The sequence below is a fragment of the Haemaphysalis longicornis genome, unplaced genomic scaffold (genome assembly GCF_048455015.1).
Source record: "Haemaphysalis longicornis isolate Haplotype H1 unplaced genomic scaffold, Haemaphysalis longicornis Haplotype H1 scaffold_26, whole genome shotgun sequence".
Lineage (NCBI taxonomy): Eukaryota > Metazoa > Arthropoda > Arachnida > Ixodida > Ixodidae > Haemaphysalis > Haemaphysalis longicornis.
This window is the reverse complement of record NW_027526319.1, coordinates 4,572,359-4,596,519: the sequence shown is the minus strand read 5'-3', so window position 1 is coordinate 4,596,519 and position 24,161 is coordinate 4,572,359. Positions and strand designations below refer to the sequence as shown.

The 24,161-nt window shown below is 48.1% G+C and overlaps 2 protein-coding genes across 9 annotated transcripts in view; one reads left to right on the top strand and one right to left on the bottom strand.

Annotated features, from left to right (window-relative positions):
- Positions 1 to 24,161, bottom strand: part of LOC144172816 (TNF receptor-associated factor 6-like) — a 334,329-nt gene that overhangs the window by 83,294 nt on the left and 226,874 nt on the right. The gene's annotated exons all lie outside the window — the stretch shown is intronic.
- On the top strand, positions 12,328 to 13,995 carry LOC144172767 (uncharacterized). The gene is made up of 2 exons (XM_077701371.1): positions 12,328 to 13,072; positions 13,163 to 13,995. The coding sequence occupies exons 1-2, from the start codon at positions 12,328 to 12,330 to the stop codon at positions 13,819 to 13,821; spliced, it is 1,404 nt and encodes a 467-aa protein (XP_077557497.1). The 3' UTR covers positions 13,822 to 13,995.

Here is a 24,161-nt window from a genome sequence, read left to right as displayed (position 1 = left end):
AACAAACAAGCGTTATCAACGCCAGAATTCTAGCGGCACATTCCATTTCATTCGTGGCTACCGTGGCTTGCGCAGAAAAGGTCGGGTTGACCTGCGATAGCTTTTCTTGAGGCTAATAAGGAAGCTTTGGCTCAATCGCTTGCAGCGCTAGCAATGGGGCCTCGTCTGCAAGATCGGTGCGTGAGAAATAAGCGTTAGGACAGCCAGAATTTCAAAAATGCAGCATAAACTAAACACAAACGACGATTCGTTGACAACTTACGTAAGTATACAGTTGTCTTAGGCGGGCCCCGACCGCTCGTCAGGATAGCTCAGTGTTAGCGCGTCCGCTCACTGTTTTGAAGGTCCGTGGTTCGATTCCTCGTCAAAGCTCGCTTTTTTTTCCCGGGCGAAGATTTTATTAGCTCTTTTTTTTAAGACCAGGGTAAGCGCCTGTTGCTTGCTTTCCATCACGCCGACATTTACCACCCTCTTCCTAAACCCAAAGTAGCTTGTTGTCTCGCCCCTTCTCCCTTGAGAAGCCCGCCGTGAAAACAAAACCAAAACAAACGTCGAAACTTCTTTACAATATCAGTATATATGTCAGTTACTATATGTGTATTCCCTTTTGCGTTTAAAAACCTCAAATTCAAGTTATAAACACCTTTAAGACTTTGAAACCAGAAAGATAGTTACCAATATTACAGCACTAACACAATATCTGTCAAACATAAAGGTGCTGCTATTGAAGTCTGGCAACTATCTCTCACTTTTTGTGTGTTTGTTCATGGCGTGTTGTGCCGGGTGGTTGCTGGTTCAGTTTTATCTATTTCAAGCTTAAATCATAGTTATAAAAGCTTTACGGGTGATGTCTACCCTTCCAACCTACGCGTGTGTCGAACATGGAGACCCGGGAAGACCGATCATCGCCGCATAAAATAGTGCGCGTCAAAAGTGGATGACATTGCGTTCGAACAAAGCCTGCTGCCTGTTCGTGTCCGCGAGATGAAGACGACAGTGAAGGAGAATTGTACGTTGGAAACATCGTTTTTGCTAGGGTAAGTACGCATTTTTTATTATTCTGTATTTGGTTGGAACGAGTTCAGTGGTTCACTAGACCCCCATCTCATTTACTCTGAGAGCCTAGGTGATTTAGCATACTTGTTTCGCGCCCAGTCCACCGCTTCCGCAGAATTCAGCATCAATTTACGCTGAAGCTAGACCTTGGCTACGATGCTCGCGCTGTAGTACACGGTTGCTAAAAAAAAAAAAGAAAGCGTACACTTGATTCTTTGGCTGGCGTCTCGTAGGTGGTGTGAAGTCTCCCCCCCTACCCGAATTCCGTGCACTGCGCTTCGCAGCTATTGCGCTTGCGAGACCGGCTGCCGCCGTTGCGACCTTGCGCTCTTCGGGCCGCGATATGCGTGCTGTTCTCGTGACGCTCGGCCACAGCGTCGTGAAATCGCTCGCCAACGCACCCCGACAGCGTACGCGTCGACCGGGTGCTGGCGGAGTTGTGCTGGAAGAAAAGCAGGCAAGAGATGAGGACGCAGGAGGTGTAGTTAAACAGATGAGAATTTACAAAGTGCAAGTGAGAGAAAATAGTATGCAAGGGCAGGAAACGGTGAGAGTTCGGGCCGCGCGCCAGCGAGCGAGTGCGGCGATTTCACGACGCCTGAAGTTGCCGAGCTTCACGAGTCCGGCACGAATATGACGACACCCGTCTGAGAGTTCATAGAGGTATAGAATTCACATACGTGCAAATTGAAGGTGAAATGCGCGCATGTGGCCTCGCAGGGAGCTAGCATAGTCTCGGGGTAGTGGGAGAGATTTGTCTCGGGGTAGTGGGGGAGATTTCACAACGCCTACGAGGCGCCTGCCGATTCCGTCAGAGTAGCTCTCGGGAAGTCTGGGGCTTGATATCAGAGGCATATTTAATGTTTAAATTAGTGCAGAAAATGAGCCAATTCGCAAGTTCTCATTTTCGCAAAACCGCAGGCCATACAGAGACTAACAAGAAAGCTGTAGGCACTCACTCAACTCGATTTATATTTGAGAATTGAACGTGCAGATACAAGTCAGACATTGAAATGGAGGAGCCTCAACTATCACACACCAGAACCTATTGAAAGCAAGGGATGCAGATTAGCTGCTAGCACGCGTTCCATGCAAAGTAGCTCAGCAGTGAGCTTTGCATATATCATGCATACCCCACTCACAGTACCTGCGGGTCTATTAAATACCTTGTTACTGTGACCCAAATTTCACTTAGGGTGTTCCGGGATTGTTCTTATTAGTGCCTTGGAGGTTACTGTCTTTAAGCGATTAAAAATCTACTTGATGTAAGCATTCGTGCTTTGTGTGTGCTCTTCTTGTATTTCAACAAGTGTCAGCACACTCAGATTATGCACCTGCAGGTGCTGCTGCTGGCTGTCCTGGGTCGGCTGCCTTCCAATCCAGTTTCAAAAGCTTTGCCAGGGCCTCCCTTGGCGAACCGACACTGCACCTGCTGTACCCAAGTACTGCCTGGCCTTTCGTTGGTGCTCTGTACGCTTTGCTGCCTGGAATGGTCATTCCTTCATCCATCATCTGGGCGCTTGGACCACCCGTTCAGAAGCCAGCGCATTTGCTCGACACAACGGTCCAGGCACTGCTGCCATACCGGTGCACCCACCGATTATGTACTTTCAGGTTAGTTATTGCATGTTGTGGAACCTGCCATGATGTATACCTGTTAGCAGAGCTGTGGCCTCTGATTATTTGAAACATTTTCATGAAGCCGTGTTGTGCGTTTGGAGTGTGTCATTGCTTAGCAGAGATATTGAAGAGAATCTGGGGCCGATGACTAAAGGGCAAAAAGAGAAATTGGACTGACTTTGAAGCAAGTATTCGTATGTAATCAAGCCAAGCAAACATTTAGGATCTTTCGATATGGTTTTGAACTTGCAACAAAAACTCGTGTGGAAGTACTTTCCATTTTAAGTAAGCTAACAATTTTATCTACTTCAGATCATACTGGTATTAATCATACTATACCGAAAAGTACATCCCGCAGTCTGTAGAATTCCGACAGCGCTTTTTTCGCAGTCTCTCATGACAGGCACTATTCTCAATAATTGGAAGATAGTGGAGGTAGCACCAATCTTTAAATCAGGAGACTGTACTTCACCATTAAATTTCCCTAACAAGCACCATATGCAAGGTCGGGGAGCGTTTCATCCACTCTCAGGTGGCTAATTATTTATAAAATCACAATATCACATTCGAATATCACCACGGTTTTCACAAGGGTTTCTTGAGAAACACAACTTTCAGGATTTGTTCACGATCGACATTGATCCATTGACGCAGGCTTACAAACTGCGGTAGTTTTTCTCGATTTTTGTAAAGCATTCAATCACATTGCACACCACAGACTACTTTTCAAACTTCACCCTAATGTCCTCACTTGAGCGAAAGATTTTCATTCTTCTCAAATGCAGTTTACTTCTCCTAATAACTGTAACTATACTTTTGGTCGTGCCACTTTGTTGTCCCCCCAGGCAGGTTGCTTGGTCCTGTCTATCTTCCATGTTGCATATCCTCCCATGTAGGTCTATTTGCAGATGATGTTGTAATTTATCACACAATTTCTTTCAACTACTACCGTCAATGCTTTCAATCTGATCCTAACACAATTTTAACTCCTGGTGCTGCAAATGGCTAATGTCGCTTATCTCTAAAACAAAGTGCATGACTTTAACGGTTGCAAGTCTCGAATTGTAAATACTTACTTCATTAACAACAGCGTGATTACCTCTTGAGACAAAGGTGTTTTGGTAGGCCGGTAGGGGAGGGGGGTTGCATGGTGGATTTCAAAAGGTAGATCAATAGGGAAAATAAGACGTGTGATTAATATTTTCATTTGCACTCCAAAGCTCGCTTTATTTCATATGTTTAACTGACTGCAGTGGCTAGGGTGGTGTCCTGTGGAGGTGAATGTTGGTTAGATACCGCTTGGTGTGGCCGCTTTTCAGATGGAGGCAACACGTTAAGACGCCCGTGTTTTGAGATTTCGGTCCGCACAAAAATACCCAGGTGGTCAAAATTAATGCGAAGCCTTCCCCTACAGTGCTCCCCATATCCCGGGTGTAGCTTTGGCGTGTTAAACCACCGTTTTTTTCTTTCTTCATGTTTTTGGAATATTACCTGCTGCTGTAGCAGGTGCAACATAAATGTGAAATTATGCATGTTTCCAAGAGCTAAATATAAAGGCCATATTGAAGTGTGTTTATGGGTCTATCTCATAGCAGTAGTGAAAGGTTATATACTCTGGTGCAGGTTAAGAACGGCAATGGCTCATGTAGTGTAGTCCAGTGTTTGACAAAATGCCGTGTAGGCAGGTAAAAGCATTATTGCAATGATGAAACGTAGGTCACTGACCAAGTCAAAAAACCCATTTAACGGTTTGGTGCTTGTTCACGGTGAGCATGTGTCGTGGAAAACGAAGCTATATATTTGGCATTACGCAGTGCAATGAGTTTGCATAGATATGGTGCGGATTGCCATCCATTATATTGATAATGTTAGGCGTCGTCTGAACGATGAGGGACTCGACCAGTAATTGAGAAGATAGATTGCACTCAGTTGTCAGTAATTTCGCCTTGTTCCAGTCGACCACGTGTCCCGTCCTCTCACGGTGCTCTGCCAGTGCACTTGTTTTTGCATGGCCCTTGTTCACTTCGTTTCAGTGCTGCGTTAATCTTTTGAATTTGAATTTATTTCATTTTGCGTTACAACAAGAATGTATACAATAGAAGATTTCAGGAGGATCTTCAATCTTCAGTGCAGATTGCCTGTTTCGCCAATGTACACTGATTTGCATTCAGCGCATGGAATCTAATAAACAACACCCGGAAGCTTGGAACGTGAGAGGGGGTCCTTCACGCTGACAATGTCAGAACGCAGCTTGCTAGTGGGCACATGCACGATGTATGCACTGCGTTTCTTGAAAATGCGTGCGGGAGTTTCACTGATGTGTGGGACGTAGGTAATTACTGCACGTTTGGATGCAGTCCTTGTGGTTGCCTAAAGCATTGTATTCAAAAAGAAGCTAAGAGGGCGAATAGCAGGAATCCACATTGACATTAGCAGGCAGAAGCGTCGACAAGGCCTGTGTCAAAACGTGCTGCAATTCTCGTCCTACACATCAATCAAGCTTTTGCACGCATTTTCAAGAAACACAGTGTGCACATCGTGCACGTGCCCACTAGCAAGCTACGTTCTGACATTGTCAACGTGAAAGACCCCCTCTCACGCTTCAAGCTTCCAGGTGTTGTTTATTAGATTCCGTGCGCCGAATGCAAATCAGTGTACATTGGCGAAACAGGCAATCTGCACAGAAGATTAATGTAGCACCGGAACGTAGTGAACAAGGGCCATGCAAAAACGAAGCCCAAACCAGCCCTGACACCAGAGGTCACATCCCTGAAAGGTATTGCATGTGATATCTGGCATCAGAACTCATAGCTAACTCATAATTTCGCAAAAGCAAGCATCCCCTAATATGAAACTTCTGGCACAATAAATGGTCTCACATGTGAGAGTTTTAGCAGTCCGTCTGTTCCGTCACGTACGTAGCTAGCGTGCTTACCGGGACCCGTCTGGGCACTTAGGCATTCTTCACAGTGGGGGGATTAGTTCCGCACGCCGGCCGCGGCGGCCGCTTTTCTGATGGAGGCGAAAAGCAAAAACGCCCGTGTGTACGAGATTTCGGCGCACGTTAAAGATCCCCAGGTGGTCAAAATTAATCCGGAGCCCTCCACTATGGCGCACCTCATCGCCTGCGTTGCGTAGTCGCGTTAAACCCTACAATCAATCAATCAATCAATCAAGTTCCGCACGCCTGCCTTCGCCATGTCCATGCCTCCTCGCCCTTCCGCGCGCGCAGGCGCAGACCGGTTCCGGCAACCCTGTAACAACGTAACCAACGGAACGACGGACTGCTAAAACTCTCTATTGTGCCTGAATGCCATTCATGAATAATGGTTTGCTGCGGGCCCAGCATGGGTTAGCTTGCAAGAAAAAATGCTACAGGGTATTAGTTTATTCCCCAAAGTGTTGCTTTTTACTGGCAACCTGTTTGGCAATATTTGTTACCCTTTTACCACATGGTCTTTTGTTCACAAGGTCATTGAACCCTTAATTCTCTCTATCTACAGCTCTTTTTCAGATCTATGTGGCCAGGCTTCGTCTCCGGAGCCCACTGAAGCCAGGCTAAAGGTGGTGCGAAAGCACCTTTCGCAAAAGCACGGCGACATGCAGCGCAAATAAATGAGTGAGCAGCACAAAATGAACTTCTCTATTTTTATTTTGCTAAAAGGCCTACATACTTGCCAAACTTGTAAACCAGTTCCACACCTCACAGCATGTGTCCAAAGTCAATCTCGTCATCGGACCTATAGCTTCACCAACAGACTGCATTCAGACCAACAGACTGCATTCAGACCGACAGACTGCCATCAGACCGACAGACTGCCATCAGACCAACAGACTGCCATCAGACCGACAGACCGATATGCCGAATTTCCGGATTGGCTGTCGGTCCAACAGCCTGAATGTCTGTTGGGATTTCTCTTGGGGTAGCCACCAGGTTAGTCTCGCATAAACCAGTTTCTCCATCAACATCGCCACACAAGATGTGAGGGAAACAGGCCGGTATGAAGACACCACCGTGCGGTCCTTTCCAGGTTTGAGAACCGGCACGACCCAGGCGAGTTTCCACGAAGAAGGACGTTTGGACCCTTCGGAATCCATTAAGTGTTTTGTTTGCGTGTGTTTTGGGCTGTCTCCAAGGTCATAGAGTCTATCGAGCGTTTTTTTGCGGGTACGAAACTTAGTGTTTCCTTGTAAACCTGTTACATCTTTAAATATTGTTTGCTTTAAAAAGCCCATGAGCATCGACACGTTGAATTATAGGGGGCTAGCTCGCAGGAGGCGTTAGCACCAGCTGCACCGCCTTGTGTCTCACGAGGATCTAGATACTTAACAGTTTTAGCACTCCGTATTGTCCGTGTTTTACGTGGTTACCGTGTGACCGGGACCCGTCTGGGCACTTGCACATTCGTCGCGGCAGGGGGAACTAGTTCCGCGGGCCGTGTATTCGTCCCGACGGGGTGCGCCTCCTCGTCCTTCCGCACGTGCAGGAGCAGTCGGGTCCCGATCAACACGGTAACTCCGTAAACAACGAAACATACGGACTGCTAAAACTATATTGTGGCCTTGCAAGAGACAAACGTCGAGAGCGAGGACGAGACCGACCATGTCGTGCGGCCAAGCTTATGGCGCGCTATGATGTATGCATTTCCCAGGCTGTCAAGCTGTCACCGGGATGCGCACATTTTTTAAGGCGTTGGTTTAGCGACGTCTTTAACTACCGTCATCGCGTCGGAATCGGGGTGGTTTGTTGTCTGCGACCTCGAGTTGTGTTTACACGAATGGCGTGTTATTCTTGTTTATGCGCCAACTAAGGCTGCCAAACGAAAGTGTATTTTTGAAGAGTTGCGAACATGGTGCGACACTCAGCGGCGTTTACTTCCGCTGGACTATTCTAACTGCGAGTGCTGCGCACGTTATAAGAGCAGCTCGTCAAGCTTCAGAGACGCGAATACTGTAGCTATAAACGATATTGTTGTCGACTTTGCGTTGGAAGGCGTGGGTGACATCATGATAATGGCGGGCACAGCTTGATATACGCAATTCCAGCATAGTCACGTGCGCCTTGACAGGGTGTATCTTCAGGTTTGTGACCCGAATTTGACGCGTATCGAGTGAACCACGTTCCATTTAGTGGCCACTGTTTGGTGTCCTTAACGATTGGTACGTTTGCTAACGACGGTTTTTTTCCTGGGGGGAAGGGGGGGGGGGGGTCTGCGGAAGGTGAATAATAGTTACTCCAATATGCAGCTTCTGTCGCAGCGGTTGAAGCATGCGGTCAAAAGTTTTTTCGAAGTGCAAATGACACAGACTACATTCTTAAACGGGAACATTTGAAAGAAGAAATTAAATGGATAGCGCGGGGGATATCGTCCGTTAAAAAAAGCATGACGAAGGGCAAAATAGGTTTGTTATGAAGTACCCTGGACGTAGTGTTAAAGGAACCGTGCGAAACAAAGATATTCAAATTTTAAAGCCCAGCTCGAAGCTCTTGATAAGGAAAGATATCGCGGTGCGCCTGTACGCACGAGAACAGCCCAACGTATGTTTCTCGGCGAAACGCCCATCAAACGAGCGTTAAGCTCATAAAAAAGGTACGCTCGCAGCAATGCGATAACTGTAATAGAGAATTAAGGCGTCGTGCATAATGACCAGGGTAGCATTCGACATGGCTTCTGTGATCAATACGAAAACTTGTTCGCGCGTCATAGCGTTGATGCGGCTAAATTTAAAGATGAGTTTTTATGCTTATTGCAAAGCTTGGACAAAGAAATGTAAGAGTATATTGCAAGGGATATTATTGCTGAGAGGTGAGAAAATCTATCAATGAGCTGAACCCCGGAAAGACAAAGGGCCCCGATGGCATAGCCGCAGTTTTCTACAAAAAGTTCAAGGATGACGTTAGTCCAGTATTGTGTAAAGTGTACATACAGTCATATCATGAAGGGGCGCTGCCGCCTCCATTCCTAAAGTCACACAAGATTTTCATTCCGCAATCCGACGACGAAGCAAAACTCATCAGGGTACCGCCCAATCAATCTCATAAATGTGTACTACAAAGGTCCAATAAAAATCCTGGCTTCCCGCCTGCAGGCTGTCACAAAGACATTGTGGGGCCGAAAAAACATGCGGAATAAAAGGGAGGTCGACAGTAACCAATGTTCACGCAGCTAGAGGCGTTTAAATGTGTTGCGACACCATTCGGGGTACTTTAGCCATGCTCAAAATCGACCTGGCAAAGGAGTTGGACTCGGTGTCGCACAAACTTCTTTTAGACGTGTGAAAACATGTTAATGTAGAATCCGCTATTCTTGAAGGTGTGCGCATGGACTATACCGGGTGCGTGACGACGCTTATTGCCAGCAAAACAATCGGCAAACCCATCCCGGTTCAAGGCGCAGTGCGTCAGGTTTGGTTGCCGCTTGTCGCCGTTGCTTTTCTGTGTCTATATTGAAGCATTTTGTTTGATCATTATTAAAAGTCAAAGACCAATGGCTTTCGATCAGAGCAATGCGATATGCGTGTTCTTGCCTATGCTCACGATATTGCTCTTGCGTCCATAGGAGAAGCATACGTGTTGCTCTAAATATGTTAGCCTTTCTGTAAGTACAGTGCCAGTGGCGCAAACTCGCAAAATGTTTCGGTATTTGGCTTGGCCACCGGGTAGTACTCCAAGAGTCGTTGAGTGCATCAGCGGGCAGACAATATCAGCTAAGTAGTTTGGAGTGCGTTAGTTACTTACGCTGACAGTGCTCCTCATTGGCGCAGGCAGGCTGTTGAACTGCGCTAAAGGACCGAGAAATGAAAAGGCACTGGTCTTTCAATGTGTGCGAGGGCGGCAGTGTGTAATTTGTTTTTTATGAGTAAATTATGGTACGAGCTCCTAGTACTGCACTGTTCGCGTACGAATGTGCAGGCTCTGCTCCGCATATTTGCAGTGTTTATTTGGGAAATACGTGGGAGAAGACGAGCTGCGTGCACCCGCTTCGGCGAGTGCGTCTCGGGTTTTTTTATTTAACCCATGCGTTATTGCGATAAGTGGTTAATCGTTCTTTTTCTTTGTGATAAGAGATATCTTTTTTTACGGACTTCCCGTCAGTTGAAGTTGCCTAGGGCGCTGTCTGACTATGTAGTTGCCCCTGCGTGCTTTCATGTTGGAGCACTTAGAGGTTATTTCAGTGAAGTGGTAGAGGCCACCGAAATATTACGTGCCCGCTTCACGCTAGAGAACTTGTCTAGCATGACGCGGAAAAGATTGTATCACGACCTTGCTGAGAGTGTATTGACTGTTCCGCTGCACAGATCAGTGTATCGTTTAGGGACAGGACAAGATGTTCTGAAAAGAGCTAAAAGAATGGTGTTTCCGCCACGGGTGAAGATGTTGTCTTCAAACTTCACGTGGTCGCCTTACGTGTGAAAACTTGGGAAAAAAAAAGAGCGTCTATACCTCCCATGGGGTGTTGACTGCTGCTTGTGTGAAAAACCAGAAAGTGTTGAACGCGTATTCCTAGAGTGTTGGGTTGGGTTTTTTTTGCAGCGTGAGCTACACTGGCAGAGGTTGAGCAGTTTTGCGTGGCCCCTGGAGAGTCGTACTGCGCATGCGTGAGGAGCAGTGATGTCACACTGCGCACAAAACGTTGCTCGCTGCCCGGCGTCTCTCACACACCTCACGCGCCCAGCGTCTTTGCCGACCTCCGTTACGCACGTGGCGGTCGGTCTATTGGTGATCATGCGAGGGGTGACCGGGTGTGGTACCGATGGCTCGTGCATCGCAGCAACACCGGCGTGTGCCTGTGGAACCAGCTTAGCTCTGGGGTGATTGGTGACGCTGCGCCGGAGCCACTTGATAAATATACATGTGTCACATAATGTATATACCGTGTGCGTGTGTCATCGAAGCAAGAGTAAGCATGATAATCAAGATTATCCGAGACAGCCATGAATGCTAAGAATAACGCGGTGAACCTTAGCTCACCCGTCGTATATCCTGGCATAGCCGAGCTAAGCCACTGCTATTTTTTTTCGGGGAAGTGCTTCAGTCGACCTTGAAGAAAGATTTTCCTCTGGATGCACATGACATCTGGTTCATATCCATCGAGAGCAATGACGTCGTGACATCGTGATGGCTGTGGCCCTGCATGACATTTGGAAGTCACGTGTTGCTATACGCATCGAGAGGTTGATGGAAAGTGTTCTAACGGACGTTTTTCAGCTTTCGTGAGATCGAGGATTGAAGTGTATTGAAGTGTGGAGGGCTCAGCCTGTACCTCCAGAGTAACTGTCCGCTATGGGGACCGACAAATCTTAAGCAATTTCAGCCGCTTTCTGCTAGCAAGATTTTGGCAGGCCGATGTTAATCTTTTCAGTTTCGGTTGTACTATTGCACTCCTCAACGTAGTGGCCCAGGCGAAACACGTCCCTCACTTTTTCTCTCTCCGCTTCTCCTCGGTGTGACTGCAGGGGGCGCGCATGCGCGATAACCATCCTCTATTGCGATAACGGTCGCCGGTGCATCTGGTGCATCTTATCTCCCATGAACAATTCAGTCTGCGATTGATCAATTAAATTGTCCTGCATTCGCCAAGCTTCCCCGCTTTGTATCGGGGCGTATTTTTGTTACGCTTGAAACTCCTCGAGAATCTTTGTTTGTATTTGAATTTGAATTGAATTTTGAATAGTAGTGCTTGCTTTACTCTCGCCTCACATCTGCACTATTTCTAGTGCGTGGTTTTCAATTTTATATCGTAAAATCCTCCCCAATGTGTTTTCCTAAAAAAAAAGCGGTGGTACAGTCGGTCCTGTAGTTACGTTTCGCATCAAATAGGCCTGAGGTTACCTTCTTTTCGAATATTGTGAACATGTGCGAGCAGTAGAAGAAATTCTATTAGTTTGAAAGGGTCGAGGCTCCATATCCTTCGGGATAAAGCATTGTTTCAGTTCGTCTGGTGAATGATTTGAGTGACTCGCATACGTATAAAAATGTGCCGGTTATCCAGGCCAAAAGAAACACTATCTTTATCATAAATTTCGAACATTTTTCACCACCAAAAAACTACGAAACCCATGTTTTTAATAATCTAAATTTCCGCAGAAGCGGCGTTTTTGAAAACGCCACCACCAGGTGACCTGGTAAAACTGAACACCCGTATTATCCTCCGTACATGGTCAAGAACGATGCGTATTGTCTAATCGCATTCGGCACCGTGACGCTAGGTGTGTGGCCTTTAGTGCCGATAGCACAGTGCACTTGCAGGAGGCACGTAGTTAGCTTAGTACACAGGAATCATAGAGATATTGCCACACGCTCCGTCAAAGCGTTCCATTTTTAGTAAGAGCAGGGAGTGCCAGCGACCACCGGAACAGCGCCGCGTCATGCGACCGCGTTCGAGAAGATTCTGCGCCGGGTAGGACGCGCAAGTGTGCCGAGTGGCGTCCAGCGCACAGCTCGCGGACGCACGTGGGAGGAATCGACGAGGAACGCGTTCGCAGTGGAAGAGCGCTCTCTCTTTCTCGACGGCGGCCTCCCTGTTCGTGTTTCTTCAGTTCGGTGGGCACAAGTTCGCCTAATTAAAACAGTTGTTTTGCCCTACTCTACCCATCTGTCGTCTTGTCATCCGTGACAAAACTGGTGGAGGTGCGGGGTAATCGCAACCCATGCAGCGTACCCCTCCGACACGCCGTGCAGCAAGCCCAATTCTGAGCCCCGGACGGCGCGTCTTCCTGGATCAGGACCAGCCACGTACAAGTCGACGTCTACAAAATCAACCACCCGAATTTGGACTCTTGCACGACGGAACGAGGACGAAGGCCAAATTCGTCATGACTTCCCAAGGCCAGCAGACGGAAGCCAGTGCACCGCAAATCATCTACATGCCCATCGCCCCTCGGGCGCCGATGCCCTTCCGTGGGGGGCCATTTGAAGACGTGGAAGACTGGATCCAGTATTACGAACGGGTCGTCCGCCACAACGGATGGACCCCGAAGCAATGCCTGGAGAACGTCTACTTTTCACTAGAAGAGACTGCCAAGTCTTGGTACGAAAACCACGAAGCTTCACTTGCATCGTGGGAAATCTTCAAAGACGACCTAAAGCGGGCATTTGCGAACCCGTACCGACGGCAGCGTGCCGAGGATCTCCTTCAGACAAGGGTCCAAGGTCCAAATGAAACCGTCACCAGCTTCGTGGAAGGAGTGCTTCGCCTGATTGCCCGCGCCGACCCCCGGGCCAGCGAAGAAAAGAAGTTGCAAACTCTTATGAAAGGTGTGAAGAGTGACATCTTTGGTGGCCTCATTCGTAATCCCCCAACGACAGTGAGTGAGTTTGTTACTGAGGCAACAAACATTGAAAGGGCGCTACAGGCAAGAGCTGGCCACTATCACAGGCTCACTGGCGGCCCTAGTGTCACTACACTGGCGCACAACCACCGTGAAACGCTTGCCGCCGAGCCCGGAAATCTTCGCGACATTATTCGTAGCATCATCCGGGAAGAACTTAACGCCGCCGTCCCCTGCGTGGCTTCCGTGGCCGATAGTCGACTGGACGTGACCACTGGCGGCACCGAACGCACTAGAGACACAATTCGCGACATCATTCGGGAAGAATTGACGAAGATGCTTCCATCGTCTGAACGCGCAGCATCCGTTTCCATCGCGGAAGTCGTTCGGCAGGAAGTGCGACGCTCTCTTGTGCCAGAACCCCCTGTCCAGGTTGTCCCTGAGCAGCCAGCCTTGACGTATGCAGCCGTAGTCCAAAATGCACCTCCCGCAATTCCTCGCCAATACCTGGCTCCAACACGACGGGAACCACCATCGCAACAATACGCACCCACAACCCATCGCGGCCCCCGGAAAAGCGACGTGTGGAGGACGGCCGACAACCAACCTTTGTGTTTCCACTGTGGAGAGGCCAATCATGTCTACCGCCACTGCCCCTACCGCGAACTTGGACTCCGCGGATATCGGCCGAACGACCCGTGTCCAAGATACGGCCAGCATCCACGGGACATCGCCGAGTATTTGCGCCGCCCGCCGTCTCCGCCACTGATTCAGCGCCGAGAATCCCGTTCGCCGTCACCCCGTCGCCCAGCGTCTCCTGCTCGCCAACTTCGCCGTGAGAGCCCCTCTCCCCTGCCCCGGCGGGAAAACTAGGCACGGCAACCCCGGGAGGTGGGGTTGCCGCCGGCAAAGTTAGCGAAGAGCCTCCAGCGGCGGTGGGACGCAGTGAGTCAAGTAAAGGTGGTCTTCAACACGGCATGCGTTTTTCCGTGTCAAATAACCTCAATGTGATGATTGACGGCTACGACGCCATTGCGCTCGTCGACACTGGAGCAGACTATTCCGTCCTTAGCGGGAGCTTCTCACGCCGTCTTAGGAAAGTGACGACTGTGTGGGATGGCCCTGAAATACGGACTGCCGGGGGACATCTCATAGCACCTATCGGAAAGTGTACCGCTCGTGTTATAATTAACGGCGAGGCATGCCCTGTGAATTTCGTCGTTCTGCAGAACTGTTCTAGAGACGTCATACTCGGAATGGACTTTCTGTGTGAGTACGGTGCTATAATCGATCTTGGTGAGAGCAGCCTGACGCTTCGAAAGCCTGTCGCGCCATCCGAAGACCGGCGGCCGACATTCACGACGGCACGAGTTCTAGATGACCATGTGAGGGTACCTCCACGTTCGGGAGTTTTCTTGCTTATTGGCACTGATGCAAGTACTTGCCACGAAGCCCTGGTTGAATGCAATACTCAGCTTCTCCTGGAAAAAGGCATTGGCGTCGCAAGGGGTGTCACACAACTGCAAGATGGTCGTGCCACAGTTCTTGTGACGAACTTTCGGGACGAACCGCAGCACCTCACGAAAGGTATGGCAATAGGCTACGTCGAAGACATCAGTGATTTCTCCGACGTTTTACCAGTGATAGGAGAGGCAGGTTCACCAGGAGCAAGCTCGACTGGACTCGTGGGGCTCGACGTAAACCCAATGCTTTCGTCGCAACAGAAAGACGATTTGACCAGGCTACTAGATGAGTTTCAAGACTGTTTTTCGACTACAGAAGGTGTCAATCGAACTGCCATTGCCAAGCACAGAATAATCACTGAAGATTCTACGCATCCCATTCATCAATCGCCATACAGAGTATTTTTCAAGGAGCGAGAAGCTATACAGAAACAAGTACAAGAAATGTTACGAGATGACATCATCCAGCCCTCAACCAGCCCCTGGGCTGCGCCAGTAGTGCTGGTGAGGAAGAAGGACGGGACACTACGATTCTGTGTCGATTACAGGCGATTGAACCGCGTAACTAAGAAAGATGTTTATCCTCTACCCCGTGTGGACGACACGTTTGATCGACTACGGTGTGCTCGTTACTTCTCATCAGTAGATCTGAAGAGTGGCTATTGGCAAATCGAAGTTGACGAACGGGACAGAGAAAAAACGGCATTCATTACACCTGACGGCCTGTATGAATTTAAAAGGATGCCTTTCGGACTTTGCACTGCGCCTGCCACCTTCCAGAGGGTGATGGATACTGTTCTTGCCGGTCTGAAATGGCAGACGTGTCTTGTTTATCTTGACGATGTTGTAATTTTCTCGAACACATTTGACGAACACCTCCAGCGCCTCAGAGCAGTTCTACAGGCAATCAGGAACGCGGGTCTGACGCTGAAACCGACAAAATGTCGCTTCGGTTACCGGGAGTTGAAGTTTCTCGGGCACATCATTTGCAGTGAAGGGATTCGCCCCGACCCACAGAAGACAGCCGCTGTGGCTGCCTTTCCAACTCCAACCGACAAGAAGACCATCAGGCAGTTCCTCGGTTTGTGTGCTTACTACAGGCGTTTCATCCGGAACTTCTCTCGTGTAGCGGCCCCACTTACCTACCTGACAAAAGAAAGCGTCGCCTTCGAGTGGAAGGAAGGACAGCAAAGAGCGTTCGACGAACTGAAACGAGCACTACAAACGCCTCCGTTGCTAGGACATTTTGACCAGGACGCCGAAACAGAAATACACACCGACGCTAGTAACAAAGGCCTTGGAGCAGTCCTCGTTCAGAAACAAAACGGGGCTGAGCAAGTCATTGCGTATGCAAGTCGAACGCTTTCCCGGGCCGAAACCAATTATTCGGCGACTGAGAAAGAGTGCCTCGCGGTGGTGTGGGCGGTGACGAAGTTCCGTCCATATTTGTACGGACGCCCATTCCGAGTTGTCACCGACCATCATTCACTGTGCTGGCTGGCGAATTTGAAAGACCCTGCTGGGCGACTTGCTCGATGGAGCCTCCGATTGCAAGAATTTGACATTATGGTGACACACAAGTCAGGTCGAAGGCACAAGGACGCAGACTGCCTGTCACGAAATCCCGCAGAATTAGCGCCGGTGGACAAGACTGATGACGACGAGAGCTTCCTCGGAGCAGTGAACGCAACGGATATGGCAGTGCGGCAGCGACGTGACCCAGAACTACGGCACGTGATGGAACACTTGGATGGAAAAGGAAACGTAGTCCCCTCTGATTTCGTTCGCGTTTTACCCTCACTGAGCATTCGGAACGGCGTCCTATACAAGAAAAACTTCGAACCTGGGGGAAAATCATGGCTTCTTGTTGCACCCAGTGACCTGCGAGGAGAAATTATTGAGGCCTGTCATGATGACCCCAGCTCTGGACACCTCGGCTATACGCGCACGCTTTCAAGAGTACGAGAAAGTTACTACTGGCCGCGACTCGCGAAGACCATACGCTGGTACACTAAGACTTGCCACCAGTGCCAAAGACGGAAGACACCGCCCTTACGCCATGCCGGCTTTCTGCATCCGATTCCACCGCCAAGGGTGCCATTCCAACAAATCGGAATGGACTTACTTGGCCCATTTCCTAGGTCAGAGTCAGGAAATCGGTGGATTATTGTAGCGACTGATTACCTGAGCCGCTATGCCGAGTCGAAAGCCCTACCGACAGGAACTGCGACGGAAGTGGCGAAGTTTTTTATTGAATGTATTGTACTACGGCACGGCGCTCCCGAAGTAATCATTACTGACCGAGGATCAGCATTTACGGCACAACTTACCGAAGAAATCTTACGTTTAAGTGGCACTAGTCACCGCAAATCAACTGCGTACCACCCACAAACAAATGGGTTAACCGAAAGGCTAAATAAGACGATTTCTGACATGATCGCTATGTACGTAGACGTGGAACACAGAAGATGGGATGATGTACTTCCGTACGTAACCTTCGCATACAACACGGCCGTGCAAGAAACTACCGGAACGTCACCATTTCAACTTGTTCACGGTAGAAAGGTAACTACCATGCTGGATGCCATGTTGCCTCACCAACAGGACGCAATCACAGACGTTGATTGCCAACTCGTGTGCCAGCGTGCTGAAGAAGCCCGTCAACTAGCAAGAACTCGAATATGCGACCAGCAGCGCACCGATTCCCATCGGTACAATCTCCGCCGTCGAGACGTACGGTTCAACCCTGGTGACAAAGTATGGATATGGACACCGATAAGACGCCGCGGCCTAAGCGAAAAGCTCTTGAAACGCTATTTTGGTCCATACAAAATAACGCGCCGTGTCAGTGAATTGACCTACGAAGTATTACCCGACGACACTCAAGCGTCATCCAACAGGCGGCCGCTTCGTCCGGAGGTGGTGCACGTTGTGCGGCTGAAACCGTACTACTCTCGCTAGTGCAGTGAGTGTATTGAACGCTTTGTTGTGTGTGTTTTTTTTTGTCCTAGGCAGCATCGGGACGATGCAGCTTTTCTGAGGGGAGATAGTGCCACACGCTCCGACAAAGCGTTCCATTTTTAGTAAGAGCAGGGAGTGCCAGCGACCACCGGAACAGCGCCGCGTCATGCGACCGCGTTCGAGAAGATTCTGCGCCGGGTAGGACGCGCAAGTGTGCCGAGTGGCGTCCAGCGCACAGCTCGCGGACGCACGTGGGAGGAATCGACGAGGAACGCGTTCGCAATGGAAGAGCGCTCTCTCTTTCTCGACGGCGGCCTCCCTGTTCGTGTTTCTTCAGTTCGGTGGGCACAAGTTCGCCTAATTAAAACAGTTGTTTTGCCCTACTCTACCCATCTGTCGTCTTGTCATCCGTGACAATATGTAGCCAAGAGAGACGCAAAGTGAGATGACAATTATCGCTATCAGTAGCCTAATTAACTAAAATTGAATATCATTTCTTTAACTGCAATAAGTGGGTACGTTTGTAATGAAAAGTTAGAGGCAAACGCGTTTCTACACAGTTTCAGTTGAAAGAATTCTAGCGTGTCTGTGCCCCGAAATATCCGACTGCCAGTTTTATTGGTCGTTCGCATGATTACATGATTGCGCATCCAAGAGAGCTCGGATCGTCGCGAAGCTCCTCCCTGATGTCACGCGGCTGTGGCGTGCGGCCTTTATTCTGCCAACGGAGCAGAGGCATTGGCAAAGGTGAGAACAAGACGCCGTGTTCGGACGCACTGATGCTGCTGAAATGATGCTACACGCGTTGTCTTTGATTTGCATTCGGAATGACGTCAGCCGCGCGCAGCCGCACAGCAGGCAGTACAAGCTTGGTCTACCACAGTTGACTGACTAAAACTCATAACAACAAGGCGGCGCCCATGAGCCATCGCAGTGTGAACAAATTTCACGTGATCCCAACTGGCCAATGATCATGGCGGCGGCACGGAACCATAGGAGAAGAGGGCCGATGCTCTGTACCTTTTCGCGAGTACGTTGGTCCCCGTATCTTTTGATGATTTGACAGTTCTTGAACAGAGGTGTGCATAGGCATTCTGCATCCGCCTGCATCTGTGTGCATCCGCCGCCAAACAGAAGATGGTAAACGATGGTACGTAGGACAAAAGGGCGACGTGTCTTATGTAGTGATACTAGGCGTAACGCCAGGAAGGAGCTTTGCGCCGATCTAAACTCTGTTGCATGCGTAATCATGCGGACGACCATTAAAATTCAGAGTCTGATATCTCGCACCACAGACGCGCTAGAAGAACTCTTGCAACTTGCGCTTTGTATACAAAGAAACACGACTGCCTTAAACTTTTTAATAAACAGACCAACTTACTGCAGTCAACAAAAGGTTATCTATTAAATCTTCCCTAATTGGGCTGCTAGCAGCGCCCCCCGGCCATTTATCTTTTTTGCACATGTGATGTCCCCGTTCCTTACAGTGCCTATTAAAAAAAAAAACTAAACAGCTCAAATTTGAACACCAGTATAACTCTAAAACGCTCTGTGTATTTTTGGGCTGAGCCCAAGGAGGCGGGTTCGCTTCCCGGCCGTGGCGGTCACGTTTCTCATGGAGGTGAAAAGCGAAAACGCCCGTGTGTTCAAGATTTCGGCGCACGTTAAAGATCCCGATGTGGTAAAAATTAATCCGGAGCCCTTGACTACGGTGCGCGTTATTGACGGAGTCGCGTCGGCGCCTTAAGCCTCATAATCAAACCAAATCAAATCAATCTTCCTGGTTTTTTAGGGTGCCGTAATGCAGTCTAGACGCAATTGGAGCTGTATACTCTCTTGAGGGCATTTCGTCTGAATAAACTCGGGGCCATGCGGCGGCCACCGGTCAGCACTCCCAATTTCGCAGGGGTGCAAAATTCCCTGTGAAATTATAAATGTTGTAAAATCCGCATGCAAGTGAATGTTTAGTTGCAATCGCAGTTCGGGAAAACAGGAGGGCCTGTTTAGCTTATGTAACCAAGGTTCAAATATACTCGGCGGGTCTTTAACGTTAGAAATTCGCGTGTCCATTCCGTGAGGAAATACCATCATTTACTTTTGAATTCACAATGAATACATAGGGTTTGGGTATGGTGCAACCGTGAATAAACTTTTGAGACATGTCTACAGGTTACATAAATCAGCAAAAGACAGTCCGATGTCTTCACCCGAACGGAAAGATAATCTGAAAACTTTGAAAACAATCTTGCATGTTAGTTCCTTGCGCTTAAAATTTCCAAAACCCAGCGCGTAAATTAAGCAGAATGAATACACGACGTTTGCACAGTATGTTATTGGTTCCCTCACATCCGTAAGACGCATGTATCTGGAAAGATAGAAAAACTCCCAAGCATTTCCCCGAGGGTGAACATGGTTAAGTGCGAATGCACGGGGTGATGCTATGAGGGGGAGTAAAGTTAAAATCCGTTGGCATTCGCCCGTGAGCGCGCGCGAGCCGACCCACGGAGGTCTGGCAGTTTATCGCTGCATATATAGGGGGGTACGCCGCGCCGAGCGCGCCGAGCCAGGTGGCTGAGAGAGGAGGCGAGCGCAAGGGGAGAGGGACAGCGGCGTACGACAGCTGCAGCCGAGCGAGGGGGAGAGGAGAGAGTGTGACGTCACGGTGGAGAGAGAGGCGCGCGGCAGCTGCTGGGGAGAGGAGGCGCGCTGTGACGTCATACCATGACGTCACGGCGCGATGAGCGGTGCGGGGAGCGGCGCGCACCCGCGCAGCCACGGCGAGGAGGCGGAGCGAGCGCGGTCACGTGGTGAAGTGACGTCACCGTGCCGTTGCTACCGACGCTCCTCTCTGCTCCACGCCGTTGCTAGGGAGAGGAGGACTGCAGACGCCGCCGCCGCCGCCGCCGGCGGTGGAAGGTTTGGGGTCGCTTATAAAACGCATTCGCACTTAAAAAATGATACCCTGAATCCATACACTAAATTTATTGCCTTCTGCTGCTCTTGAAAAGCCGCGAAAAGCGCCGCAAGGTGGTTACACCCTTCCACGCATAGAAAAGGGAAGTGAAGCTATTAGTGGTTTCTGAAAGGTGGTTAATGGGCTTTGAATAAGTGTTTTGTATGTAATGTAACGCATAGGTATTATTGTGCTTCAATAGTACACAAAGTTTTTAACTACGGCTGAAGACTAAGAAGCTTTTCCCAATCTTCATGCTGTCATTTATATGCCGAAACTACCCGTAAATTTGCTTTTATTTCTGGACAACCCCTCCGACTCATGGAAGTGATTTTATTTCGTAGCCTATCAAAGCAAGAGAAGTCGATCTATTTGTAAGGCAGCGTAGGCATATACTCGGTCAACCCGTGCGCCGTGTTGACATGCATACTTTATTTGTGATAAAAGTAGGACTATTGTGAGTGTTGAATGAAATATATGAAGAACGCCCATTCAGCCAATCCCCACGTCACGTCATTCACATCGAATGTCATTCGCTCGACTTATGCCCTTTTCTTGACGCGCTGCTACACGGCCAAAATTAATGTCCTTTACAAATGATGGCAATTGCGATGAGTAAAAAAGCTGCGTAGAGAAACTATTTTAGTTAGCACTTCAATATTTCCGAAAACTGAGCAAAAGAGCTTAAACACCTTTACTGCAATTTTGAGTGCACTTTAAGCATAGTTGCCGCAGCTTATTCAACATGATCAATAAACACAGCTGTTGCACCAGCATCGAGTTTACAAAGAAACGTGGCCGCTGGTGCCCATTACACCGATGAGGTGGCCTGGTAGCGAGACTAGCAGTTCTTTTAAACTTTGTTAAGTCAACAACATTGCCCATGCAATGTAAGCTACATTGTTAAAGTTACAACATTGCCCGTAAACTGAATATCCCTGAGGTCAACCCAAGAGGTATAAGTCGTACACAGGCTACCCTCCAAGCCTGATTAGCAGCATAATGTGCTCGTGCGATTGTCGTCGCGTGTATCTGTTCTGTTGGTGGCGAGATCGATGGCGAATGAGCATGCGTACCAGTACGTCTGGCACAATAACGGCAGGGTCCTCTTGCGTAAAAAGCAAGGCGAGCAAGTGCTTGAGATTAAGAGCGAGGATTACCTCTCAAAAATCACCTAACAAGCTTGGTATATATTTGTGTGAAATTTTGTGCCCACCGAAACCATACCATTCACCTTGAATGGTTCCCATTCATGCCGTTCTCTTCTTGGTAAGATGAAAGGCGTGCGGGATTTGCTGTCGCTTCTTTACCTAAACGAATGGAGCTTACGTAATAAACACGAAGAAATCGGCACATACCTAAACTGATTGAAAAGTGAATTTTCAGTCTCTGCGTGTATAAAGACGTGGTTTTCAAATGAACAGGGCCTACTGTCACTTGATACATATAACTGTGAGAGCCCGTTTCGCCATAAAAACGAGGCGACAGAATGGCATATTATACACAGAAAGCCATGTCGCAAACAGTTTATTTTGATTACTGCTGAATCAATGACGACTACGAAGCTCTGACGGTTAAATTTATTTATTTATTTAGAATACTTTCAAGGCCCGGAGGCTTCACAGAAAGGAGTGGTACAAAGGTGGTACATACAGAGGAAGTTGGTACATGCCATTCTTTCACTGTTGCAATAATCTACCGGGCCCCGGCTGGTTCCATGGAGCTATTTCTATTTTTTTTTGTAAAGCCTTTGCAACATCTCTTATCATATATATGCCAGTCGTTATACCAGGAGACTTCAACATCGACATGCTGGCATCCGATACTTCTCCTGACTTTTCCAAATTAGTATACGAGGAGGGTATATCAACGTCAATTATTTTAACGACCCGTGTAACGTCAGGCAGCCAAACCCTAATTGACCTGTGCCTCACACGTTCCTGGGACGAACTCATGCTGGCGTCTTTACAAGTGATATTAGTGATCGCATCCACTTATTCTGTTTTGTGCCAGTTGGGATTTCGCATTGTCATGAAGATTTCCGATCCTGTTTAAATACATTTCTGGCAGTGGTCTAGCCTTTTCCGCAGTTTTTTTTTCCAGTGTTAAATGGGAAGATGATCCGAAATCCGAGAGCCCCAACGAAGTTTACAATTATATGCGTAGCATTCTTTGCCTGGTGCCCCCACAGCCAGAACCGTGTAATGCCCTGAATTTCCACAAAAATGCTGATATCGGAGAAGTTCCACGTGTAATCCTATAGTACCGTAAATGGAAATAATTGGCCGTACAGTATTTTTGAAATAAAAAAATAAGAACAGTACAAAAAAATGCAGAAAATGGCGAAACGTGTAAGGCCTTGTATTTCCACAATATTGCAGATTTCGCGAAATTTCCAGTTGTAATCATTATAATAGCGTAAATGCAAAAAATGGAATTTGATATAATTACGTTAACTGGTGAACCGTGTAGCGCCCTGCATTTCGACAATAATTAAGATTTCGGGAAAGTTCCAAATGGAATCTTTATAATAACGCAACTGGGGATAACTGGCCGAACGAAATTTTGAACTGAAAAAAAAAAAAAGTGTAAAATACTTACGAAAAATGTCAAAACGTAAAACACATGGCTTTTCCCCAATAATACAAATATTGCCACATTTTCGCCTGTAATAGTTATAATAGTGTAAATCGAGATAATTGGTCGAATGAATATTTTGAAAAAGTAAAGAAGAAAAATATAAAATTACGAACAATGCCGAACCCTGTAACGCCCTGCATATCCACAATAATGCAGATTTCGGGAAAGTTCTAGACGTAATCATTATAATTACGGAAATTGTGATAATTGTTGGGACGAAATTTTAAGAAACTAAAAAATAAGAAAACATTGATAAGTTGCGGAAGATAGCGAAATGTACAACGCATGGCGTTTCCCCAATAATGCTTATATCGTGAGAGTTTGCCCTTTATTCATTATATTAGTGCAAATGGAGATATTTTGTCGTACGAATTTTCGAAAAGCTAAATATTATGAAAAGTATATTTTGAAATAACTCCCGAAAATCGCGAACAGCTCCCTGCATTTCCGCTGTAATGCAGGTTCGAGAAAGTTTCACCTGTATTGGTTATCGTAAGGTAAATTGAGATAACTTCGAATTATAAAAAAACAAAATATGAAAAAATACGGAACGTGGCAAACCGTTCAACACTATACATATATATTTACATATGTTTTATTGACAGTATTGGTGGTACGTTGTGACGAGTTCCGGGAGGCGTTTCCCCTTCACGATCACTGCCTTGTGATCGGTGAAGTGCAGAGACAGTGGTTGTTCGAGCTGGGCTAGATTGCAGTTGGCAAAGACGAGGTCTTTGCATTATCCCCTGATGGTCGTCGGTTTGTTCCGGACCGCGCTTATATACGTATTGCATTGCAGCGTCCTCTTGTGTAGCTCGCTGTAGTCACTGTAGTTTCAACAGTAATTGCAACTGCTCTTTTTCCGTGAATCATCATTGACACTTTATGGTTTTTGCTTTGCTTTTGTGTTTTCCACCCCTTGAAATTCGCGCTCGTGGCTACTGCAGTTTGCGGCGCTCTCCCCAGATGGCGCGCGGATGGTACTACAGTGTGCGCAGCTCTCGATAGATGGCTTACAATGCTGTGCGCATGGACAACTTCAGACAACGGCACAGACATTGCGAGGTCCTAAAGCGCTTCGCACTTAAAACAGAGCAGTGCCTGCTCACTGGCCGCCGACGCCGCAGCCAGCAAGCAGGCACGTCCGCGCGGGAAAGGCTGGGTAAATTGGCTGCCCCATCTACGCTGTGCTCCGC